The sequence below is a fragment of the Sarcophilus harrisii genome, chromosome 3, assembly GCF_902635505.1.
Source record: "Sarcophilus harrisii chromosome 3, mSarHar1.11, whole genome shotgun sequence".
Classification (NCBI taxonomy): Eukaryota; Metazoa; Chordata; class Mammalia; order Dasyuromorphia; family Dasyuridae; genus Sarcophilus; species Sarcophilus harrisii.
In genome coordinates this window covers 87,754,434-87,775,909 of record NC_045428.1, presented here as the reverse complement: position 1 = coordinate 87,775,909, position 21,476 = coordinate 87,754,434, and the positions used below count along the sequence as shown (strand labels likewise).

The following is a 21,476-nucleotide window of genomic DNA, read 5'->3' as shown; positions in this document are numbered from 1 at the left end:
GAAAGGGAGGGAGAGGGAGGAGGAGGATTCTCTGTCCGTGGGAGGCAGCGGCTGCAGGGCTGGGAGAGCTGGAGAAGCCTCGGGGAGAAAGAAGAGGCGCTGGAGAGAAGGAAAAGCTCGGGAAAGGGGTGGGTGGGTGGGATCGGGGGTCCGGAGAGAAGACTCCGCGGAAGAAAAGGGAAAAGCCGGCAAAGCGGGTCGCTTGTCCCGGACCGTAGCCGGCGGAGACGGCGGGCGGAGGCAGCAGCAACAGCGGCAACAGCAGCAGCAGCAACAGCTGCAGGAGAGGAAGAGCAGCGAAAGAAAACGAGAGCGGTGGCCAGAGCAGCCACACTCCCCGCAGGTCAGCCCGCTTCGCCTCGCCGGGACGCAAGCTTTGGCTGCCCCTGGCAAGGTAGCGATCCCTGCCGGCGGACGGGAGCCGGCTGGATGTGATGGAGCCACAGCACGTGTATTCCTCTTACAGCGCCCGCAGCCCGGTATGGGAGGAACTGGTGGGTACGATGTGCAATACGCAGGAGAGGCCCCCCGCCCCCACCCTAACCCCCTTCGCTAAGCTCGTGCCTCGCCTTACCTCGATCCTCTCGCCTTTTTTTTTTTTTTTTTTTTCTTCCCCTTCTTCCCTCCTCCTCCTCTTCCTCTAGTCGGGGCAGCGGGCTTCGTTCAGGAAATGGCCGAAGATGAGGTTCCCAGCTGCTCCCCCACCCAATATCAGCGCTTCCTCCTTCGTTCCTCCCGGCCAGTTAGTGTGAGGTCTCCCTTCCCTCTCCCTGCTGCCCGTAGCCCCTTCATACAATGCTTAGTTTAAGGCTATGTTCCCAGCTGGGTGGGCAGGAAATTGCCGTCTTCCCCCCCCCCCCCCCCCTTCTCTAGAGTAGTCTGTCCTGCGATTGTGCTAATCTGCATGTCTTATTTAAATTTCATTTTGGAAAAGGAGGGAAGGGTGATGGGAACTTAGGTTATGTGGGACCTTTATTTGGCTGCGAGAGCGAGCGGGTTTTCTGGTCCGAAACTGCTGTTCAAATCAATCTGAAGCTCTCGGGCTTCCTGAAAGCAACCACTCACTCAGTACCTTGGCGGTTGAGCAGAACGAGTAATTGGAATCGGTGTCAAGTATCCTTCGTTATCATCTTCCTCCAAAAAGCACTGGGCTCTTACAGGGTTAAAGGGTTTCGCTGGAGATGAAGCGGGAAGGGAGCTGTAGCTTAGTCCAGGATTTGGCCGTACATGAAACACGGATGTTGGATAATTTTAGTGTCCAAGAGTAGTTGGTAATGTGTGTGTGTCCTTAAAGGGGAGGAGACCGGGAAGGGGAGGAAAAAGGGAAAGGGGGAGGGGTAGGCTTTTCATTTCATTTAGTCAACTCTGCATCTTGCTTCTCCTTTATCCAGGAGCTTGAATCCCCTGGGAACTATTTTCAGGCACTGAGTCTGAGAATCATCACCCCAAGAACCCTTCATTCCCCAGTGTGAGTTATTTCCCTCATTTTGGCTCCTTTTGCCCCTTCATCCTATACCCCAGTTTAATTTCTGCCCAGCCTGTGTTTAAAAAATCTTGACCAAGTCTGGAGAAGTCCGTCAAAATTTGCTTTCAGAGGGTGATCTCGGATTACACTGCCTTTGTGACTTTATTTTTATGAACCTCAGTTTTCTTTTCTGGAAAATAGAGATAGTAGCACCTGTACAATCCAACGTACAGGATTGTTGTGAGAATCAGATGAGATAATCTAAAATTATCATTATCACTGCTAATATTGGGAGGCCTGGTGGTAGGGGTAAATCTACAATGCGATGTCAAGGTCCCTTTCAACATACAGGTGCTAGTGTTCTTGTCTATTTCTCTTCTTTCTCGATGTCATTTGCTTCCCACTCCTTTGCCCAGTATAATTTTTCCTGCCTTCTGCTAGCCATCTTTTCAGAAGAACTCTTTCACACCCATCCATCTGTAATCTCAGCTGTCTATGCTTATTTCAAAAGTAGCATGCCCCTATTTGCTCATTTTACTTTTAATATAGCTATTTATGGGGATAAATTATGATTAAGATTAAAGTATCAGAATCCAGTTTTTAAGCTGGAGGGTGTAAAAGAGATCACCACATCGAGGATAATTTTTATTATTAACAATCAGTATTAAGGCACCTAGGTAGCTGGGTGTATTTGGAGTCAAGAAGATCTGAGTTCAAATTCCACCTCAGAGACCTAGACCAACCTTACTAAACCTGAGCAAGTCACTTAGCCTCTCAATCTGAGTTTCCTCCTCCATAAAGAAAGGATAATAATAGCACTGATCTCCCAGGGTTGCTGTGAGGATCAAATGAGATAACATCTACACAGCAAGAGCTTTGTACTGTGCTTTTATTTTTCAAGAATTCTGTTCATGGTCACTTTTAAATTTTGTGGGTTTTGTTAGCACCTAATCATGTAAGGGGATTTTTTTTTAATGATGGGGGAAAACCATCTGTTTTAGTTAGGCATTGATGTCAATATTATTTAATCCTAGCAAAATAAAGGGAAGGTACTTTATTTTCTTTGTTTAAAGTAGAGTTTGAACCTGATAGGGATTAAAATCTTCCTCTGACTTTTATAGCATATACTTCATTCACTAATGATCTTATGATCATTCTCTTTTAAGGTGTTTGCTAGGATCTTTCTTTGAAATGTGTGGAGGAAAGGTGAAAATTTATATACTGAGTACTCCAATTTAAATAAGGTTTCCTTCAGAAAACACTGTTTTTTTTTTTTTTTTATCAATCCAAATATAGTGTTTCCTTTTAAAATATGCTAACAATCCATTTCCTTGATTACTTAAAATACACAAACACTCTATAGTGGTCTATAGATACATGGCATAAATGAGAGTCATCATTCTGCAGTCCTGTGGTTATACCTATGTGCCAAAGATCCATTTAACTTCTACTATGCTAATATGAGATTTGCTAGTTCAATTATTCAGAAAGGAAGTAGAACTGAATAGTCAGTCACTGACATTATTAAAAGTAGGTGGGAAGGGAAAGGGAAACAAAGATGTCTTTTGAGAGTATTCAATTTGGTTGTCAATTTTTTGGAGCTTAGGAGTGATGGACAAAAACCATCAGATTATTCTGAACATATTTTGCTCTGAACAATTTATGCCCTCCCTTTAAGTTGTATATAGCTCCAGAGAACATAGGCTGCTGAATACATTCAAATGTACGTCATTTTAGTATTTTCCTATGAAATTCATTAATTTATATTAAAAATGTGTGGGAAAGAATATTCAAGAATATCCATACCATTAGTAGAGGAAATTTACTTTTTAGGTTGGCTTTTGTTATATTGCCTATGATATATAGCAGCTTACAATGAATGTCCCACTGATACTATAGTGTATCTAAATTAAGATGCTCAAAACCCATATTAATCATTCAATAAGGACTGACTGTGCTAGAATCATCCTTGGGCATGGAAGGAGAGAAAGAAAGAAGAGAAAATACTTCCCGCCCTCATGGAGCTTACCTTTTAATGAGGAATATAAGATATAAAAGATATTTACAGAGTAAATGGAATGTAATCTTAGAGAGGAAAGGTTTAGGAGATGTAGGACCTCTTGAAAAAGTTGGGATTTGAGCTGATTCTTAAAGGATTCAAAAGACTAGGGCCTTGCTTAATACCTAACAACTTCAATAAATAATAATATATGAATACTACTTTCAAGGTGATACAGCCAGGTACAAAGCTGAAAGGTAATAGCTATAATTTTGACATTTATTTAGTAAAGGAAGACATGTAATTGATTAAGGGTGGGAGGGGTAGATAAAAGATGATTGAGTTGATTAATTTTGCCTTATAAAATGGACTTGAGTAAAATCCACTGGAAATAGTGTTCTAAAAGTCTTAATGCAGTTTTAAGCATCATAATTTACTGAGCTAGTTTATCAAAGATAGGGGGCTATATTTGGCTACTATTACTACTTTTAATATCTCTGTTATAAAGAAGTATGTAGTCAGAAATCTAGCCAATAATTATAAAAGTAGTTTGGGAGTGGTGTTTTAATTACCAAAGACTCCACTAAAGATCACATTTTTGCTATTATTTTCCTCTTCAAATAATATGATGCTTACAGGTTAAATGAAATCATTGAGAAGTGAAAGAATATGGACTCAGTAAGCAAATCATTTTCAGAGGAACATTGACCTTAAAGGAGTCTCTAGATTCTTATTCAAGCACTAGGATGTTTAGCTTTAGTTTATGGAAAATAGAAAAAACCACTAGGTGTGTTGAGGTCTATGTTGATGCTAGATCTAAGTGATTTCAGAAATGTGGTTTGCAAGTCAAGCATAAATTACATTATTCTCTAAATAAGAATTTAAATTGTTTAATCAATTTGGAAAATATTAAATTCTAGGAATAGGATTACAATATCTATATATTGTATATAGCTACAATAGCCTTTTGAAAGATTTACCAAAGCTGCAATAATAGCACTTTACCTTTTGTGATGCTTTCAGGTTTTCCTGTTAAAAGTGTGCTCTCTTCCCAACTTTCCTGGAAAGTAGATAGTTGTAATGATTGCAATGCCCTAAGGGTCTATAATTGTAGGAATGCCTGGTTTTTTAAATTAAAGAATTATAGATGCAAAATATAGAAGTATATTTTGGATGCTTGAATATCTCAACTTTAAAAAAGATATAATTCTTTAAATTCTTTATCTGGGAAAATCATAGTATAAGTAAACTCCAAGACAAAAGGGATTGGACAAGTCATTCAGTTTGACATCCCCATTTTGCAGGATAGGAAACTAAAGCCAAGAGATTAAAGGATTTGTCCAAATTAATAAATTGGTAAAGTCTTTATTCTAAAGCTGTGTCCCTTGATTTCAAAAAAATGCTTTCCTCTTTTACTGACTATTAATCTGGTGACTTGAAATGAAATCATTTAGATTTATATATTTAGTATTTAAATCTGGTTGTAACCAGCTAACAAACCTACAAGCTTTTATTAAATGTCTACTAGATGCTAGGCACTATGCTAAGTACTAGGAATATAATCCATTAACAAGCTTGTGTTAAGCAATTAATATGTGTCAGAAAAAGAAAGTAAATTTATTTGGAATACACTGCATGGTTGTGGGGGAAGGGAAATTTTGTGGTTGAGGCTTGATAATTATTTTTCTATTTTATACTATTAAATAATTATCTATAAAAGCAGACATTACTTTGAGTTAATAAATCATAAGCATAATGATTCTTTCTTGATATGTATCTATATAAGCTTAGTGGTAGATTTGCCTGGTGGTAGGTTTTCCTTGTGTTTACCACAGTGCCCTGGCATAGTGTAAGAGCCTGCTAAATGCTTGTGAACTAATTAGATGCCTGGTTGTAATGTGTGCCAGGTTGTAAATTTGTTTGCTTGTAACAGGCTAAATTCCAAAATTTATAATTTCAAAGTAACTACATTTTTTAAAAATCTGCAAAATATTTAAAAAAAAAAGTACTCAAATAGGCAGCTGAAAGTTTTGAAGTTAGTAAAAGTAAACACATAGATTTAATGTAAAATGAAATGGATTTACAAATTGTTTTCCATTTCTGACATACTAAAATATTAATATACAAACATTATTACATTTTTCTGATCAGTTTTGGGAGAAAATGTACAAGAAAATAATATTAAGGCATTCATTAAAGTATTTATCCTGGAAACTGCCAGTTTACAAGTGTGTGACCCAGCAAATAACTAGAGAACAAGCTCTGAGCATGCTCTAGTTGTAGTTTTTCTCCCAAAAGAATACTGAAGTTCTGTGTAAATGTCAACAATTATTGTTGTTAATAATGAAGGGTAGATTTTTGTTTAGCTTTTCTGGGGAAATGATGATAGATTAGTTTTCCCTTTAGGATACTTTCTTCTTTTGCCTCATTTCTGCTCTGAGAAAATTGGGAAAATTGACAATAAGAAATCCATTTTTATTTGGGAAGGGGAAGCTGTTAGTTCATTTAAACTCACAACCAAGTTTGTAAATAGAGATTTAAATGTAAATCTTGTGGTGAGATTAGGTCTCTCAATGGGGTAATGCATGCACTTCCTTTGATGTACTAATTGCCCAACTGTTGCACATAAACCTATTTAAAATTATCTTTAAACATCCAAGTTTTATGATTAAAGAGAGGGGATTTATTTGGTCCTTTTATTTTCTTACTTAACCCCATTTTGTCCAGAGAAATGTGCCAGAAGCTTGTAAGGAAGACAAATTAGTTATAAATATTAAGGCATGCACTGCAGTGTATTTGTGACTTTTTAGGCAAAAATATTTTACTCTAAAATGTAATTGGAAATACAACTCAATGTGACAATGAGCATATTATCTGATTTTAATTAAATTTTTGTTTTGTTTGAGCTTTACTAGAATTGCTAAATGAAAATACATATATTAGTAGACAGAGTGTGAAATTTGCGTCATCATATACAAGCCCGCTATTTTCTGGAGAAGGCAATAATTGACAAAGAAATGACCAAAGAAAATGAATTTAACCTTAGCCAAGTAAAACATTTGCAAAAACACACGATTTATACTTTTCATTTAGGCATTTATATATGTGTTTTAAAAAGCTACTGTATTTTCACAGTTTTGCAGAGTCTATATTTTTCTTTGATAAGTATAGCAATGTCCAATCCTTTTTAATTACCTACTTGTTTTCATTCCTATTAAATATACATCAGCAAGCCAAGAACAGATTATTGTTCTAAAAAATAAAACATTTTTACTATTCCCATTAAAGAGAAATATTAGTGTTCATAAGACCATAAGTCTGGGGTTAGAAGGGACTTTAGAGGTCTTCTGGTGTGAAACTGAGGCTCAGACTTGCCCAGACTACTAGTGTGAAACTGAGACTATGACTTGGGCAATATCACATACAGAGTAAGTGGCAGAGACCAGATTCAAATGGATGCCCTGGAACTACAAGCTCATCACTTTTCCTACTGTATCACAGTTCCAAACTGTCAGGATGTATCATGACAGTTAGATATGGATAGACTTCATTAGTTATTTTATTTGAAAATTGTTGGGTTCCCCTGCTCTGGTATATGAGAATTGGCATGATAGTGTGAGAAGTATGTTGGATTTTGCCTTAAAAACTGTGTATTCAGATCTTGCCTACTCATCATCTTGGTGAAACTTGAGAAAGGCCTCAGTTTCCTCCTGTAGAATATGAAGGAGTCACATTAGATGGCTTGTAAGGTTCCAAATCCTCATATACTTGTATGCTTTCTCCACACTTTGGAGCAAATCCCTTCTTTCTCTCTCTCTCTGTTTCCTTCTTTCCTTCCTTCCTTTCTTTCTCTCTCCTTCCTTCTTTCCTTCCTTTCTTTTTCTTTTTTACAAAGTAAAGCTTTGAAAGATGAATAAAACTAGTCCTTAGTCAAAGTGCTTCAAGATTTAGGAAATATTTTACATTTAGATGAATTTATAAACTATTTGTCAAAGTGCTTAAGGATTCAGGAAATATTTTCCATTTAGATGAATTTATATACTATCTATTGTTGAGGGAAAAGAACTTTAATCATTAACTGCCAGTCGTGCCAACTGAATCAATCAATTATGGTGGGCCATGTTGCATTTTAAAGTCAATAGAAAAATATCTCCCCTCCCCCGGCCCTTCCCAGTGAGCACAGATGGTTATGAATACTCTGAGGGGGGACAAGAATGATGAAAAGATATCCCTACAGTCTGGCAGGAAGTATTTGACTTACTTAAAAAACACAGTGAACACTACCGTCTGGAGTTCAGCTCTTGGAATGAGCAAAAAACCATTTGTGACTTGGAGAATCCTGGAGAGTATTTCCCCCCACTGTATTTTCCAAATCCTCTGACAGCGGGGTGTATATTTTAGTACAGCCTTACTTCCGAACAGAACGTGCAGTCAGTCACCACCTGAGGCTTCACTTCCTCTAGGTGCCTGATGTGTGGCAAAGCTGTAGCCCGTAGATCGCAAATCTTCTACTTATAGCCAGGGGGTAGGGAGTGGCTGTCCCGGTACTCCAGATATTGGGATCCCAGGGCGGCCATCTAATAGCTGATAGGGGTGGATTCTTATGTGGGCTCACACAGTCCAGGTTAAGGCTGCTGCCACAGGGACGCTTTGTGTTCTGCCGCTGTCTCAGGCTGTGCTTTTGTCTGCTTCTATGTACTCTCCGCACCCTTCCCAGTTTCCTGTTAGCCTAACTGATCGCTGTCTTTCTGAACGAATAATTCTGAGCCGAGTCCAAGCCTCCCGGAAAATGCTCTGCTCTAAACACAGGCGGGGATCAGCCTAGCCCTTCCCTTCCGTGTGCACTCCGAGGGCGGGCGTGGGGGGGGGGGGGGAGTGGGGGGGGTGGTCAAGAAAGACAACATCTCACCGAAGAGAGCCACTTGTTGGGGGCCGAGAGGGCGAGCACAGTGAGAGCAGGAAGAGAAAAAGGTAGGAGAAAAGGGGCATGTAAAAGGCAGAGGCTAGAGGAATCCCTGGCTTCCTGGGCACTGGCCGGACTCCTTCCTTAGATAGATGAGCTCAGCTCGCTAGCCGGAGCAGCCGACAGTGGGACAAGCGCAAATCAAAGAGGGGAAGCTGGTGCGGGGTCGGAGTTAGAGCAGGAAGGGAAAAATCACTCCCGGGAAGGGAGGGGAACTAGAGAATGTTTCTCCCAGGCTGCCGGGAACCGCGAGGGAGGGAAAACACCGCCGTCACCGAGGCTGGGAAGTGGGGATACTCCTTGGCCCCGGCCGCTAGGGTTTGCTGCGAAGGTTGGCTTTCTCCCTCCCTCTTGCTCACAGCCTGGAGTCCGTCCTGCAGCTCTGGTCCATCGGGAAGGAGGAGGAAGAGGTGGGAGAATTCCCGCCACCTCGGTCTCTCCCTTCCCGGCAAGCTGTCCCGAGTCCTAGGTCTCCTTTTGCAGCGGCACTAACGCACATCCATCTATCCATCCATCCTTCTCGGGCTGGGACTGGGGGAGGCCGGACAGGAAAGGTCTGGGGGGTCCGGCTACATCTGTCTCCCCCACCCCCCGGGCCCAGTTCCAACGCAGGAGGCACCGGGATCCATCCAGCAGGGAGCGGGCTTGGATCCCACGGGGAGAGGGAATGATCGGGGCGGGAAGGGGCTCTGCGGTGTCCGGCCTCCCTTCCCCGGACTGTGGCGGGGTGGGTGGAGAGCTGAACATGGCGGCGGCGGCGGGGTTCCCCTGAGGCCCGGGGTGCCCTCTGACCGGCCGCCGCCCCCCCCCGGGCGGTGCTGTGTCCCCACAGGAGTCGGAAAGGATGGCCGGGGCCGGAGTCCAGCACCCGCCCCCGGGTGCTGTCGGAGCCACCACGGCCGCCTCCACTGCCGCCGCGACCGCCTCAGCTACAGCCGCCGCTGGCGTCGGCCCAGCCGGCCCTGGAGACGAGTCGTCCGACAGCGAGGCGGAACACGAGGGGCCGCAGAAACTGATTCGGAAAGTGTCCACGTCGGGGCAGATCCGGAGCAAGGTGAGGGTGCGTGTTTGCCCGTTCTTTGAGCGCGTGCTTGCAGGCGAGGCTGCGGGGGTCGGGAAAGGGCTGCAGAGGAAGGGGGTCTGGGGCTCCGCGGGCAGGGACCCGGGCATCAGTGCCGTGGGCCCGGCCCGCGGGCTCCCCGAGCATCCGGGCGGGAGAGCTCGGAGGCAGCTGGAAGTAGGAGGGGGGAGGGCACCAGAACGCTCGCAGAACCTGAGACGGGGAGGGAAAAAAGAGGAGGAGACCTGGGGGAAAGGCCATGGGAGGGGCATGTGCGTAAAGAGGGGGCGAGCTCCTAGGGGCGGGGTTGGCAGCCTCGGCGAAGACCGAGGTAAAGGGGCGTGGGAAAAATAAAGTTAGCGCTCTGAGGCATGTTCCTACTTTGAGCTGAGGAGCCAGCCTTTTTCCACGTGTCCGGGGCCTGCAGTCTAACGTAGAGAGAGATGATGAAACTTAGGTTCTGGGTGTAGGGAGCGAGGACAGCACCCCCAAAGTCCTCCCATTTTCCTACCCAGATCAGGCTTTACCCCCTCTCCCTCTCCCCCCCCGCAGGGAGGGGAAGATTCTCTCTCTGTCCCATTTTGATCACTGCAGCCTCTTGGGATTGAGCCACAGCAGGGACTGGCCGGTGGTAAAGGCTCTTAGCAGTTAAAACGGAAACCTGCGGTAAAAGCAGCTGGCCTCGCTTTTTGTCCCATGGATTTCAGAATACTAAAACGAAGGGAGCATCTGTCCCACTAAACCCTGTAAAAACAACAAACAATCAAAAAAAAAAAAAATCCCAGCCACTTCTTTATGCTGCACCGGGAATAGGTGTGTCTGCTGCTCTATTTGCTCTTTTGAAGTCTTCACTCTGGGATGTGTGAAGATTGTTTGCTTTGAAGGTGCCTGAAACATTTATTGAAAGTTGATTTAATTTCAGGGTTTGTTCATAAAAGGGGAAAACCAATATGGTGTGTGCGTGTGTAATGTATGCATCACATTTAGTCAAAAGAGGTCATCCAATAGGTAAGAGCTTTGAAACGATAATACTTTAACAAAAGGCAGCCGTGGATGCTCGTTGGAGATTGTTGTGTAAATCGGTGTTTAGACTGTGTAGATTGGTGCCAGAAAATAGAATATACTCTATGTAAATATGGAATTCATGTTAGTCCTATTATATTTTGCTCTAAAATTAATATAAATTAGAAATAAAAATATAAATCAGAAAGTTAAACATGAGGTAGCATTTGTTAAAATATTTTGCGCAGGTTTTTTGTTACCAATTTGGTCTCGTTACTATCTGGTGATAATTTATGATTGGTTGATATTTGACGTTTTGAATGGCAGCTTACTTTAGTGGATCTAAGGATGACCTTGAAATGAGAAAGTCTGGTTCACACCCTGCCATGGATACATACTAGTTGTGTGATGGGGGACTGGTTATTCCTGCCCTTGTAGGTGGGTGTTTTACACACTGAATTTCCTGTACCTAGATGACTTGCTGAAATTCACAAGTCTTAACTCTCAGTTTTTGATAGTTTTGGTTGTTTGCAAGGTTTACTGGTAGGGTTTTGAATTTTAGTTACAAATTAGACAGGAATGTTTCACAGCAAAATGAAGCATTCTGTTAAAAATGAAAACGTTTAAACTATTAGGTTAACCAAAATATAACCTTCTTTAAATTGAGAATTAACATATTTCTTTCAAAATATAATTTAAAGTCAAATTTTAAATATATTTGAGAAAAGTTCACATGGCAAAATTATGAAGTGTTAAAATGTTTATATAAATAGGTACTTACATATGGTATGTATTTTCATTTGTATATGTACAAATGTTGCATACATACATATCAGATATGTCAAGTATCTTACATGATAATAACATTGGATTCCAGGTTGTTTATGAGAAAAGCACTTTGCAAATCTTCAAGCATTATATAAAAGAGTCATCATATTCATAGTTAGCTATATGAATAAAAATATGTAGTCTCCAAATTGTCCACTGTAAGATTAACTCATACTTTGAAAGGAAACAGAGCAATGCAGACATTAAGATCTTTAGCTTCAGTAAAATGTAACAAATCTATTTAACTGGTACTTGTGAGATATGGAGATTTTGAAAACTGTGTAAGCACTTTTAAAAAATATATAGTAAGTACTTTAGATGTTGAATGAAATCTGAGACTAGAAAGCTAATATTAATTTTAAGACATTAATTGGAAATTTGTTCTAGAGCACGGGTAGGGAACATCTAGTATGTGAGCCACATAAGGCCTGAGAAATCATTTACTAAAAAACAACCGCAGGTGATGATGAGCTGAAAACTAGGTACAACAATCTCTCACTATTTTGAGCTCTATAAGTTAATAATTTTGTATGGCCCAAGAATATTGTTATATATATCCAAATGGCCTTTAGAAAAAAAAAAAAAGCTTCTTTATCTCTGGTTTTTTTTTTAAATAATAGCTTTTAATTTTTCTAAATACATGAATACCTTGCAAAATCTTGTGTTCCAAATTCCTCTTCCTCCTTGTCTCCCTCCCCCTTACCTTAGACAGCAAGCAATCCAATATAGGTTTAATATGCTTAGTTCTCTCTCTCTCTCTCTCTCTCTCTCTCTCTATATATATATATATACATATATATATACTTATCTATATATCTATATCTCCATATCCATCATGCTACTCAATCCACCCCTGTTGTGGAGGAAAGAATAGTTAGAATATTCCTTAATTATCCTGTTTATACTACAAGTAATCCAATTTTTAGTGAATATATTTTACCTAGATTTTGGTCATTAGTGGTCCTTAAAAGTTAAGCTACTTTTGGATTTCACAAATAGTATTGATTTTATAATTAATTTTATAATTAGCCAAGCTCTTCCAATATTTTTGCATGTCAACACCTGTGATCCAAATTTAAAGCTTACTTAAACCCTTTGTTAATAATCTCAGAAGAGCTCCAAAGATGTTTTAGAAAAGATTATCAGACTTTGAATCCTACTGCAGAAATCAGCTGTGTGACCCTGGGCAAGACATATAAATTTCTTTTCAACCTCAGTTGTAAAATGGTCTATAAAATGCTGGTAATAAATACCTTCCACTTCCCTGGGTTGTTGTGAAGGTCCATTTAAGATAACACATAAAACACTTAGCAGACCTTAAAGTTCTTTAGAAATGTTGGCTATTATGATGACCAATCATGGCTACCTACCTCTTGTATACTGGAGGAGCTGTCCTAGAGAAAGAGCTGCTTCGTAACTGATATATATCTCAATTCAACAGTTTTGACAGAAACTTAATTTCCTCCTATTACAATAGAACCCAAAAGATATAACAACTCATTACCAACTCTGCAGAACTCTGTTAGAATGTCTATGAAACTTTGACTTCCTCCCTGAGTTCCCTGTTCTGGAGGAATGGACAGTATATTAATAAACATTTGCTACATACTGGGAAGTTGTCAAAAGATTTATATTTTGACATTTCACCCAATGTGAACTGAAGAGGAATTTATCACTCAACTTGTTCAAAGTGAACTTGCTTTTTGCTTGACCTAGTTACAAAATATTTCTGCTGTCCTTTCCCAAACCTCAGTTTCTTTTAGAAATGAGCAGGTGCGAAGAAGTCAGTTTGAATTCAGTGATGTAATAATAAGTTGTATGTTTGAATATTAGTTTGTTTTTCTATTTTATGAGTTATAAATATATATTCTTATGTCTAAAGTAATTTTTAAAAATTATTTTAAAATTTCCAAATTTGGCTGTTTTTTTTAAAAAAAGTATTGATGATAATAAAAGAGCTATTATTTTTATACTCTTTTAGACCATGTAGGTCTACAAAGCTTCATTGGTGTCTAGTTTACATAACGTGAGAGCAAATTTTGGAAGTCTGAGATCCTTGTTATTAACTTGTTTGAAGTGTAAGCAGATGTGTGTGTGTCTATATGTAAAAATATGTAATTTTAAAATATGCTAATTATTCTCTTGTATTTATAACAGTAATATCAATTTTATGTAAAGTTTATGACTTGGTTTTTTCTCAAGGCAATCTTTTGAGGAAGGTAGTATAAACATTATCTCTAGAATACAGATGTGGAAACTGAGGTTTTGGTCCTAAGGTCTACTCCTAGATCTTTGCCTAATCAGTGTATGGTGTAATTTGGACATCAGTGAAGAATACAGTGAATTGTAACGTTTTTGTACTGGGTGTGACTGCTATCTTTTTAGCAAAGACCTGGGAGAAGATCTGGTATGATTTTAAAGTTAAGAAGGAATTTTATAATCCTCAGTTACATTACATCTTTTCTTTTTCTGGCCCCTTACATGTTTTTTCTGTGTTTCTCTCCTCCTCTCCCTCTCTTTCTCTCTCTAACTTTTCTCTCTCTCTTATTCTCTCTCTGTGTTTCTCCCTGTCTCCTTGTCTCTCTCTCTCTGTTTTTGTCTCTCTCTATCTCTTTCCTCCGTGTGTGTGTGTGTGTGTGTGTGTGTGTGTCCCCATTCTCTTTTCTACAATGCTCTAGTCATAGGACAATAAGACCATAGAAGCATAGATTCAGAGCTGGAAGAGATCCTAATGATCATAAGACCCCTTCATTTCACAAATGAGCAAACTGAGACCCAGGCAGATTTAAATTATTTATTTGCCCAAGGCCATGTAGCTAGTAAGTGTCAAAGTTTACATTCAAACCAAGATGCTCTGGTTCCAAAATCATCATTCTTTATGCCAGACCCAGTCCTCCCCACCTACATACTCCCCCCCTTCTTTTTCTATTTCTCCCACTTCTCCCCACCCCTTTCTGATTTTGGATTGTAAACTGATGACTGTGGTACAGTTTATGTCCCAGTTCTACTGTCAACAAACAGTGCTCAGGAATTCAGATAAGTAGAATCTCAGGAAGTCACATCAGATATCCAGGATACAAACAATAGATAATCTTACAGCTGCCTCAGCTCTTGGGTTATGTGGCGATTTCCCACAGAGAGAAAAAAAAAATCATTCACCAAACTGGAAGGTGATGAGAGAGCTGCTGATTTAGGGATCCTCACATGGAGCAGTTAAGATGAGGGTCTATCAAATCCTCTCTTCTTCCTTCCTCTTTTTCTAGGTATTCTTGTCTTCTCCATTTCCGGTTGAAAGAGCTCTTCTTTCATCATATCAAAGGCCTATTATTCATTTTAAATTCCTCTCTTTTTACAGATAATTTCATAGAGATTTACTAAAGAAAAATCATAATGTTGAAATCACCTCGTTGTGTACTTCTTTTTTCTTTAGATGTGCAGAATAATTTGGCTTTCCTCCCAACCTTTTGTCAGTCAAATACAAATATAAGTAGGTTTATTTTCTGTGTTGTATTGAAATTTGCTCATTTACAAAGGGATGCTTTTGTCTTTGCATAGTTAGATAGCTTAAAAAAAAAAAAAAGAAAAAAGACTGCACAAGTCTGAAGACCTTTTAGAGACTTAGCTCAGCCTTCTCCATGGGATTTCAGGTCACTTTCTCTGCTTTTCATTCATTAAAGACCCTTGAGAAAAATTTCTCTATGTATTTCGGAAGTAACATTGAAAAATTTATTGTATTTTACATAAATCAATGCAGAGGTAACCTATTTTCATTATTTTAACCCTTCTTCAAAATATGTTGAAACTCCAGGTTTCTTAAAAGGACCTTAAATGGTTTTTCAAAAGTGGTTATGTTTGAATATTAAAAATTGTAAAGATATAGAAAAATGTATAGCAGTAATTACATTAAATTACCAGTACAAAAAGATATATTAGGACAGGATAATCAATTGGTTGACAACAGTCATGGAACATTACTCCAAGTGCTTTAAAGAGCTAAGCAAATATATTATCTATAATAAATTTTTGACTTATCTGTGGTTATGAAGGGTTCTCCTTCAATGTAATGCTAAATTTTCATTAACTGGCTTTTAGGAGGGTTTCAGTGATCTGCAGACCTCTTTTGCAGAATTTTAAGGTTCAATTCTACTAGGCAGAAAATTTAACCTCCTCAGTTAAGAGGAGTTGTATATGCTGAGTATCTCTAGAGCTGTAAATATTGAATAGCAGAATCAATCATATGAAAATGCAGGCCTTGCTTGGTTTTAGGTTTCTAAATACAATCATAAATTCATGGAAAAAAACTCTTGTCTTTATAGAACATTTATTTTTAACTTGGTTTACGTCTTTGCTTCTGTTATGTGAACTAAATTTAAACTGAGAACTATAGCTCTTGATGCATAATATATAACATATTGTATTTATGAAACTTAGATTATTTCTATGTTGGTTACAAATTAAAAGTGACCTCTACACTATAATTAAAAGTTAGAACCTTGCTAAATTATTAAGCTTTTATTTTTTTATGTAAGTCAACACAGTTTTTCAAGCTGTCTAAATTTAGATCGACCATTCTCATTTTGCTTAATGTTTTTGTATGTTTGTTGTTATAGAGAAGACTATAAGAAAACAATATAGTAAAGAACATCAGAGATCCATTTTGATCACTTTCAGATAGAATTTTTAATTATAATAAACATTTCATTTGTACTGTGAATGCTTTTATAGGTCTTCACTTACAAGAAAGAATTAATAGATTGATTTATTAAGACTAGATCCATGACAGAGACCTTGCTGTGAAGCTTCAATGAAATTTTGCAAACCTTAGAAGATCCATCAGCTATTATTATTATTGCAATTATTGTTATAATTTTCTTGGCTCAATTCTACCTTATGTAAGTAAAGTAAGAGGTCTTACCTATTCCTTCCTCTTTCTCCTCCATAATAGGGCTTTTCCTGTACAATCACTTCTTATTGACTCTATATATCATGTGTGCGCGCGCGCATTAGTTATTTGTATATTTTCCACTAGACTGGGAGTTTCTTAGGGGCAAGGGTTTATTTTTTGTTTTTCTTTGTATCCTCAATATTTAGCACATTCCAAGTGGTAATAAATACTTAGTGTTGATTGATTAATTCCCTAAGCAAATTCATAATTAGTTGTTGATTACTGAGAGTCCCTCCCCAGTGGATATTTACATAATTAATTTAACTATACCTTTATCTTGATTCTTTGATTTTAAAATCTCCTAGGCATTGTTGACAATGTTTTTATTTAGCACTATTATGAACCTTGATGATTTATTTAATTAGGCATTGGTTATAAAATACTCTTTGCAGCAATTGCTGGTATTTGTTTATGTGCAGTGTGTTTTTTAGTTTTTTTTCCTGTTTTAAAATAATGATTGTTCCGGTTACAAATAATTTTAACTTTTATAAATGGGTTGTGTTCCATGTGTTTCATGCATGTCAGTTATATGGAGTTTAAAAGGTAGTGTCCCATAAAAACAATATTCTACATAAGGGTTAAGTACTCAGGTCAGCATCTCAAAGAAAATCTATGTAATTTGTTGCTTAGTCCTTTTTCAGTTTTGTCTAAGTCTTTGTGATTCCCTTTGAAATTTTCTTGACATATATACTGGAGTGTTGGAATCCTAGTGTCAACTCAACTTGAAACAAGGTGAAAACTCAAGGGAGATGTCAGAATCCTGGTGTTAACTCAATGGAATTGATATAGTGCTTATTGGTTCACACCTTAGAGCAATCCTTACAAGGTGATAAGTTGCTAATACTGATAGACAATAATGCTTGTGTTCACACCTTCAGAGAGCTCTTTATAAGCAAGAAGTATTTAAGTACTCATTGGAGTTCACAGTTTGGGAGATATCTGAATTCACACCTCCCTTAAGCCCTGCCTCCAGAAGGAGGAGTTAACCTTTGGGAGATCATATATATATAGAAGAAGCTCTTAGAGCTTCAAGAGAGTTACTTGGGAACATTCCTAGGGGTCGGAGAGGAGCACTCTGGGAGGAAGCCCACAAGCCTTCTCTTGAAGATAAGAGAGATTCATTGCATCTTCCACCTTGGTGCGGGCTGGATTCTGAAGTACAAACCTTTGGATTTGGAGACATTTGGAGGGAGCTCTCGGAACTGAGGAGAGAGAGAGGCTCGGGTTATATTGGAGACAGTAAAAGATCTGAACTTTTATCACCTGGCTGCGTTTGAAGTAATTATTGATTTTAACTGAAACCTCCCCAAGAAACCCTCTCCCCCTGAGAGAACCACCATCTTATTATTTTAAAGAAAAAGAACACCACATTTTGGCACCCTGAACGTGGGGGTGACAGGCCCCTCAGTGGATTTCAGTGGAGAAGATGGCGGTCACAGTGAGAACTTTGCAGGAGCAGCTAGAAAAAGCCAAGGAGAGCTTAAAAAATGTAGACAAGAATATCCGAAAACTCACGGGCCAGGATCCTAATGACGTGAGACCCATCCAAGCTAGATTGCTGGCCCTCTCAGGCCCTGATGGAAGTAGGGGTTGTGGTAGTTTATTGCTAAGGCGTGGATTCTCAGATAGTGGAGGAGGACCCCCAGCCAAACAAAGAGATCTTGAAGGGGCAGTCAGTAGGCTGGGAGGAGAGCGTCGGACAAGAAAAGAATCACGCCAAGAAAGTGATGCAGAGGATGATGATGTCAAAAAGCCAGCGTTGCAGTCTTCAGTTGTAGCTACCTCCAAAGAGTGCACACGTGGAGACCCTATTCAGGATCAAAATATGGATGAAAAGGGAAAACAAAGGAATCGACGTATATTTGGCTTGCTAATGGGTACCCTTCAGAAATTTAAGGAGGAATCAACTGTAGCTACAGAAAGGCAAAAGAGGCGTCAAGAAATTGAACAAAAGCTTGAAGTGCAAGCAGAAGAAGAAAGAAAACAATATGAAAATGAAAGGAGAGAACTTTTTGAATTAAGACATGCTAAACAGACAGAACTGCGACTTTTGGAACAAAAGGTTGAACTTGCTCAGTTGCAAGAAGAATGGAATGAGCATAATTCTAAGATAATTAAATATATAAGAACTAAAACAAAGCCCCATTTGTTCTACATTCCTGGAAGAATGTGCCCAGCTACAAAAAAGCTGCTAGAAGAGTCACAGAGAAAAATGAACGCTATGTTTGAAGGTAGACGCAATGAATTTGCTGAACAAATAAATAAAATGGAGGCTAGGCCTAGAAGACAGTCAATGAAGGAAAAAGAACCTCAGGTGGTGCATAATGAAGAACAGAAGGCGGAGCAAGAAGAGGGTAAGGTGGCTCAGCGTGAGGAAGAGATGGAGGAGACAGGTAATCAGCACAATGATGTAGAAATGGAGGATGCAGGAGAGGAAGAGGAAGAAGTAGGTGCAGTTCATAGTAATGCAGAGAAAGAATAGGAGGAGGAGCATAAAAAGGAAATGGACGTTAAAATGGAGGAGGAGAATGAGATTAGGGAAAAAGAGAAGCAACAGGATAGTCAGCCTGAAGAAATTATGGATGTGAAAGAGGAGGGAGAAAGTGTCAAAAATGTTGATACAGAAACAGAGAAAATGGAAACTAATCAAGTTGAAAGTGTAGACCTTTCAGAAAATGAGAATAGCAAAGAAATAGGACCAGAATTGAAGGTGAAATTCACCCAAACAAAGAGTATAAACCTGTTTCTCCTGTGAAGGAGAATGCTAATGTTCCAGAAATTGAAAATGAATCTGAAGAGAAACAAGAGAGAGTTACTTTGGAACATTGACTGGGGTCGGAGGGGTGCACTCTGGGAGGAAGCCCACAAGCCCTCTCGCCGAGGCAAGAGAGATTTATTGCATCTTCCATCTTGGTGCTGGCTGAGGCTGAAGAAAGCAGAGGCAGAAGCAAAGGACAAACCTGCAAGAGCTCTTAGAACCAAGGAGAGAGATAGGCTTCTAAAAAAACTAACCGGGCTATATTGGAGACAATAAAAATCTGAACTTTTATCAGCTGGCTGCGTTTGGGTGATTATTACTTTTAACTGAAACTAAGGCTGCCTCCAGAAAACCTCCCCGAAAAACCCTCTCTCCCAGAGAGAACCATCTTATATTATAAAGAAGAAAAACACCACACTGGAGTGGTTTACCTTTTTCTTCTCCAGCTCATTTTACAGATGAGGAAGCTGAGGTAGACAGGTCAAGGTATTTGCCTGAGATCAGTAAGCATGTGAGGCCAGATGAGTCTTTCTGCCTAGTGCTCTATCCACTGTATCAACTACCTATCCATATAACTCAAGGCACATCTTAAATATGACAGTATGTCATTTGTAACCAGAAAATATAACTTCATATGTAACAAATGTGCATTTATGTTTCCAGTTTTGGATACTAAAGCTACATATCTTTAAGTCCTGGATTGAAATCAGGTACTCTTTCTACTCTACTTTATGTTGGAAATAATGACTTGAAAGTCTAAATGACTAATAATAGAAATCCTGAAACTAGTAAATCAGGGCTCCAAATGGAATAAAGATTAGGGATGTGATGAAGGTCAGAAGAGAAGATTGAGTTAAGGATCATGAAATCATGAATTTAAAGATGTCAGGGACTTTCAGTTTTATCTCGGGCAATCTCATTTTTTATAGATGAGGAAACTAAGAAAAGTTAACTATTTTGCCTAAAGTCACATAGAAAAAAACAGTGCTGTAGCAGTGTTAACTTTTCAGCCTAGATCCTCTGACTGCAATCCACTCTTCACAGTAGACTCTTCTTCCTCCCCTAAGTAAAGAATTCTGAGGGAAATAGAGTCATAGAAATACTTAACAGCCTTCTTTCTTTTCTTCTGGTGGGTCTACCCCTTTTCTTTTATATTAGAATTTTCTTCTTTGGCTCATAATCTTTATTTGTTTTAGTGACACCTTTTGTGGATACATCAGGCAGTAGAACCACCCCCAGTTCCTCTTCCCCTCATCTTTTCTTTTGACAAAACTAATTTTAAAAAGATAAGCAAAAACTAATTAAGCAAAAACATCACCACTTTCAATATATAAATATTATAAATAGTACTTTATCCCTGTAGTCCTTACCTCTCTGTTGTAGGGGAGGAAGTTTATTATTTCTTCTGTGGGACCTTCATTGATTTTTCTATTTCTCGTGGTTGAAATCCTGAATTTTTTTCTTGATCCTACTGATTTTACTTTGTATAATTTCTTTAAATTCCTCATATTTGTCCTTTCTCATTGCCCAATTCCATCCCATTTCCACTCTTATGATTTTCCCGATCCATTCTCCAATTGATGAGCATCCACTCTTTGGACAGTACTTTGCAATCACAAGGCATTTGACTATGAATGGTTTGGTACGTGTTGGACTTTTATTTCTGTCTTTGACTTTCTTGGGGTATATGCTTAATAGTATAATTGTTTGGTCAAAGGTATATGGACAGTATATGTATATGTGTTATATATATATATATATATATATACTCTTCTGACATACTGATATACTGATATACTACCATTACAGATTTAAATTTGGAAATATCAGTGTGCTTGTATTCCTACAGTTCTCCAACACTGATTACTTTCACCATTTTTTCCTTTGGAGGGGGAGAGGGAACAATAATATATACATACAGAAGTAAGTACAAATTTATACAAAGTAAATAAAAAGTAACTTTTTGGAGGATGGGGCTTTACAAACAACCAGGAAGATTAGAAAAAAATTTATTTTAATAGCAGGGAACTTGAGCAAAGTCTGAGAGTGATGAAGAAATGAAGGTGAGAAGATCAGGTATATCAGGCATGGGGAAAATCCTCTGAAAAGATATAGAAAGCATTATGATACATATAGCGATTAGCAAGTAGGTCATTTTGGTGTGAATGTAGTGTGCAAGGATAGTAATATAAAATCATTCTGAAAATCTAAGTTAGAACTTGATTGTGAAAGGCTTTAAATGGTGAAGAAAGAAACTGTATTTTATCCTAGAAGCCAAAAGAAAACCACAGAAATTCATAAGATTGGATTTTTTGGGGGGAGTGACATGGTCAGATTTTATACTAGGAATATTGGTTTGGCATCTATCTGAAAGATAGTGGCTGTAGGCAGAGAGACCAATTAGGAGGATTGTAATAGGTTCTGAAAGTCTGAATTTGATGATGTAGAGAAGGGTA

General features: G+C 38.9%; 2 protein-coding genes across 9 annotated transcripts in view; both read left to right on the top strand.

The window, feature by feature from the left end:
- The first annotated feature begins 372 nt into the window (after nt 1–372).
- DGKH (diacylglycerol kinase eta) overlaps nt 373–21,476 on the top strand; it is a 217,618-nt gene continuing 196,514 nt past the window's right edge. For 4 of the 8 annotated variants that reach the window (XM_031958438.1, XM_031958434.1, XM_031958430.1 and 1 more), the window contains exons 1-2: nt 373–494; nt 9,260–9,487. In XM_031958438.1, coding sequence (XP_031814298.1) covers nt 435–494; nt 9,260–9,487 — 288 coding nt within the window. In that variant the 5' untranslated portion in view covers nt 373–434. Of the gene's footprint in view, nt 495–8,356; nt 8,436–9,259; nt 9,488–21,476 lie in introns of those variants that run through there. The other 4 variants (XM_031958431.1, XM_031958437.1, XM_031958432.1 and 1 more) reach the window with 3 other exon arrangements.
- LOC100933861 (pinin-like) lies at nt 17,597–19,121 on the top strand. Its single transcript, XM_031958440.1, is given in 2 exon segments — nt 17,597–18,964; nt 18,967–19,121. Coding segments are annotated over 2 exon segments (1,401 nt in total). The 5' UTR covers nt 17,597–17,688; the 3' UTR covers nt 19,092–19,121.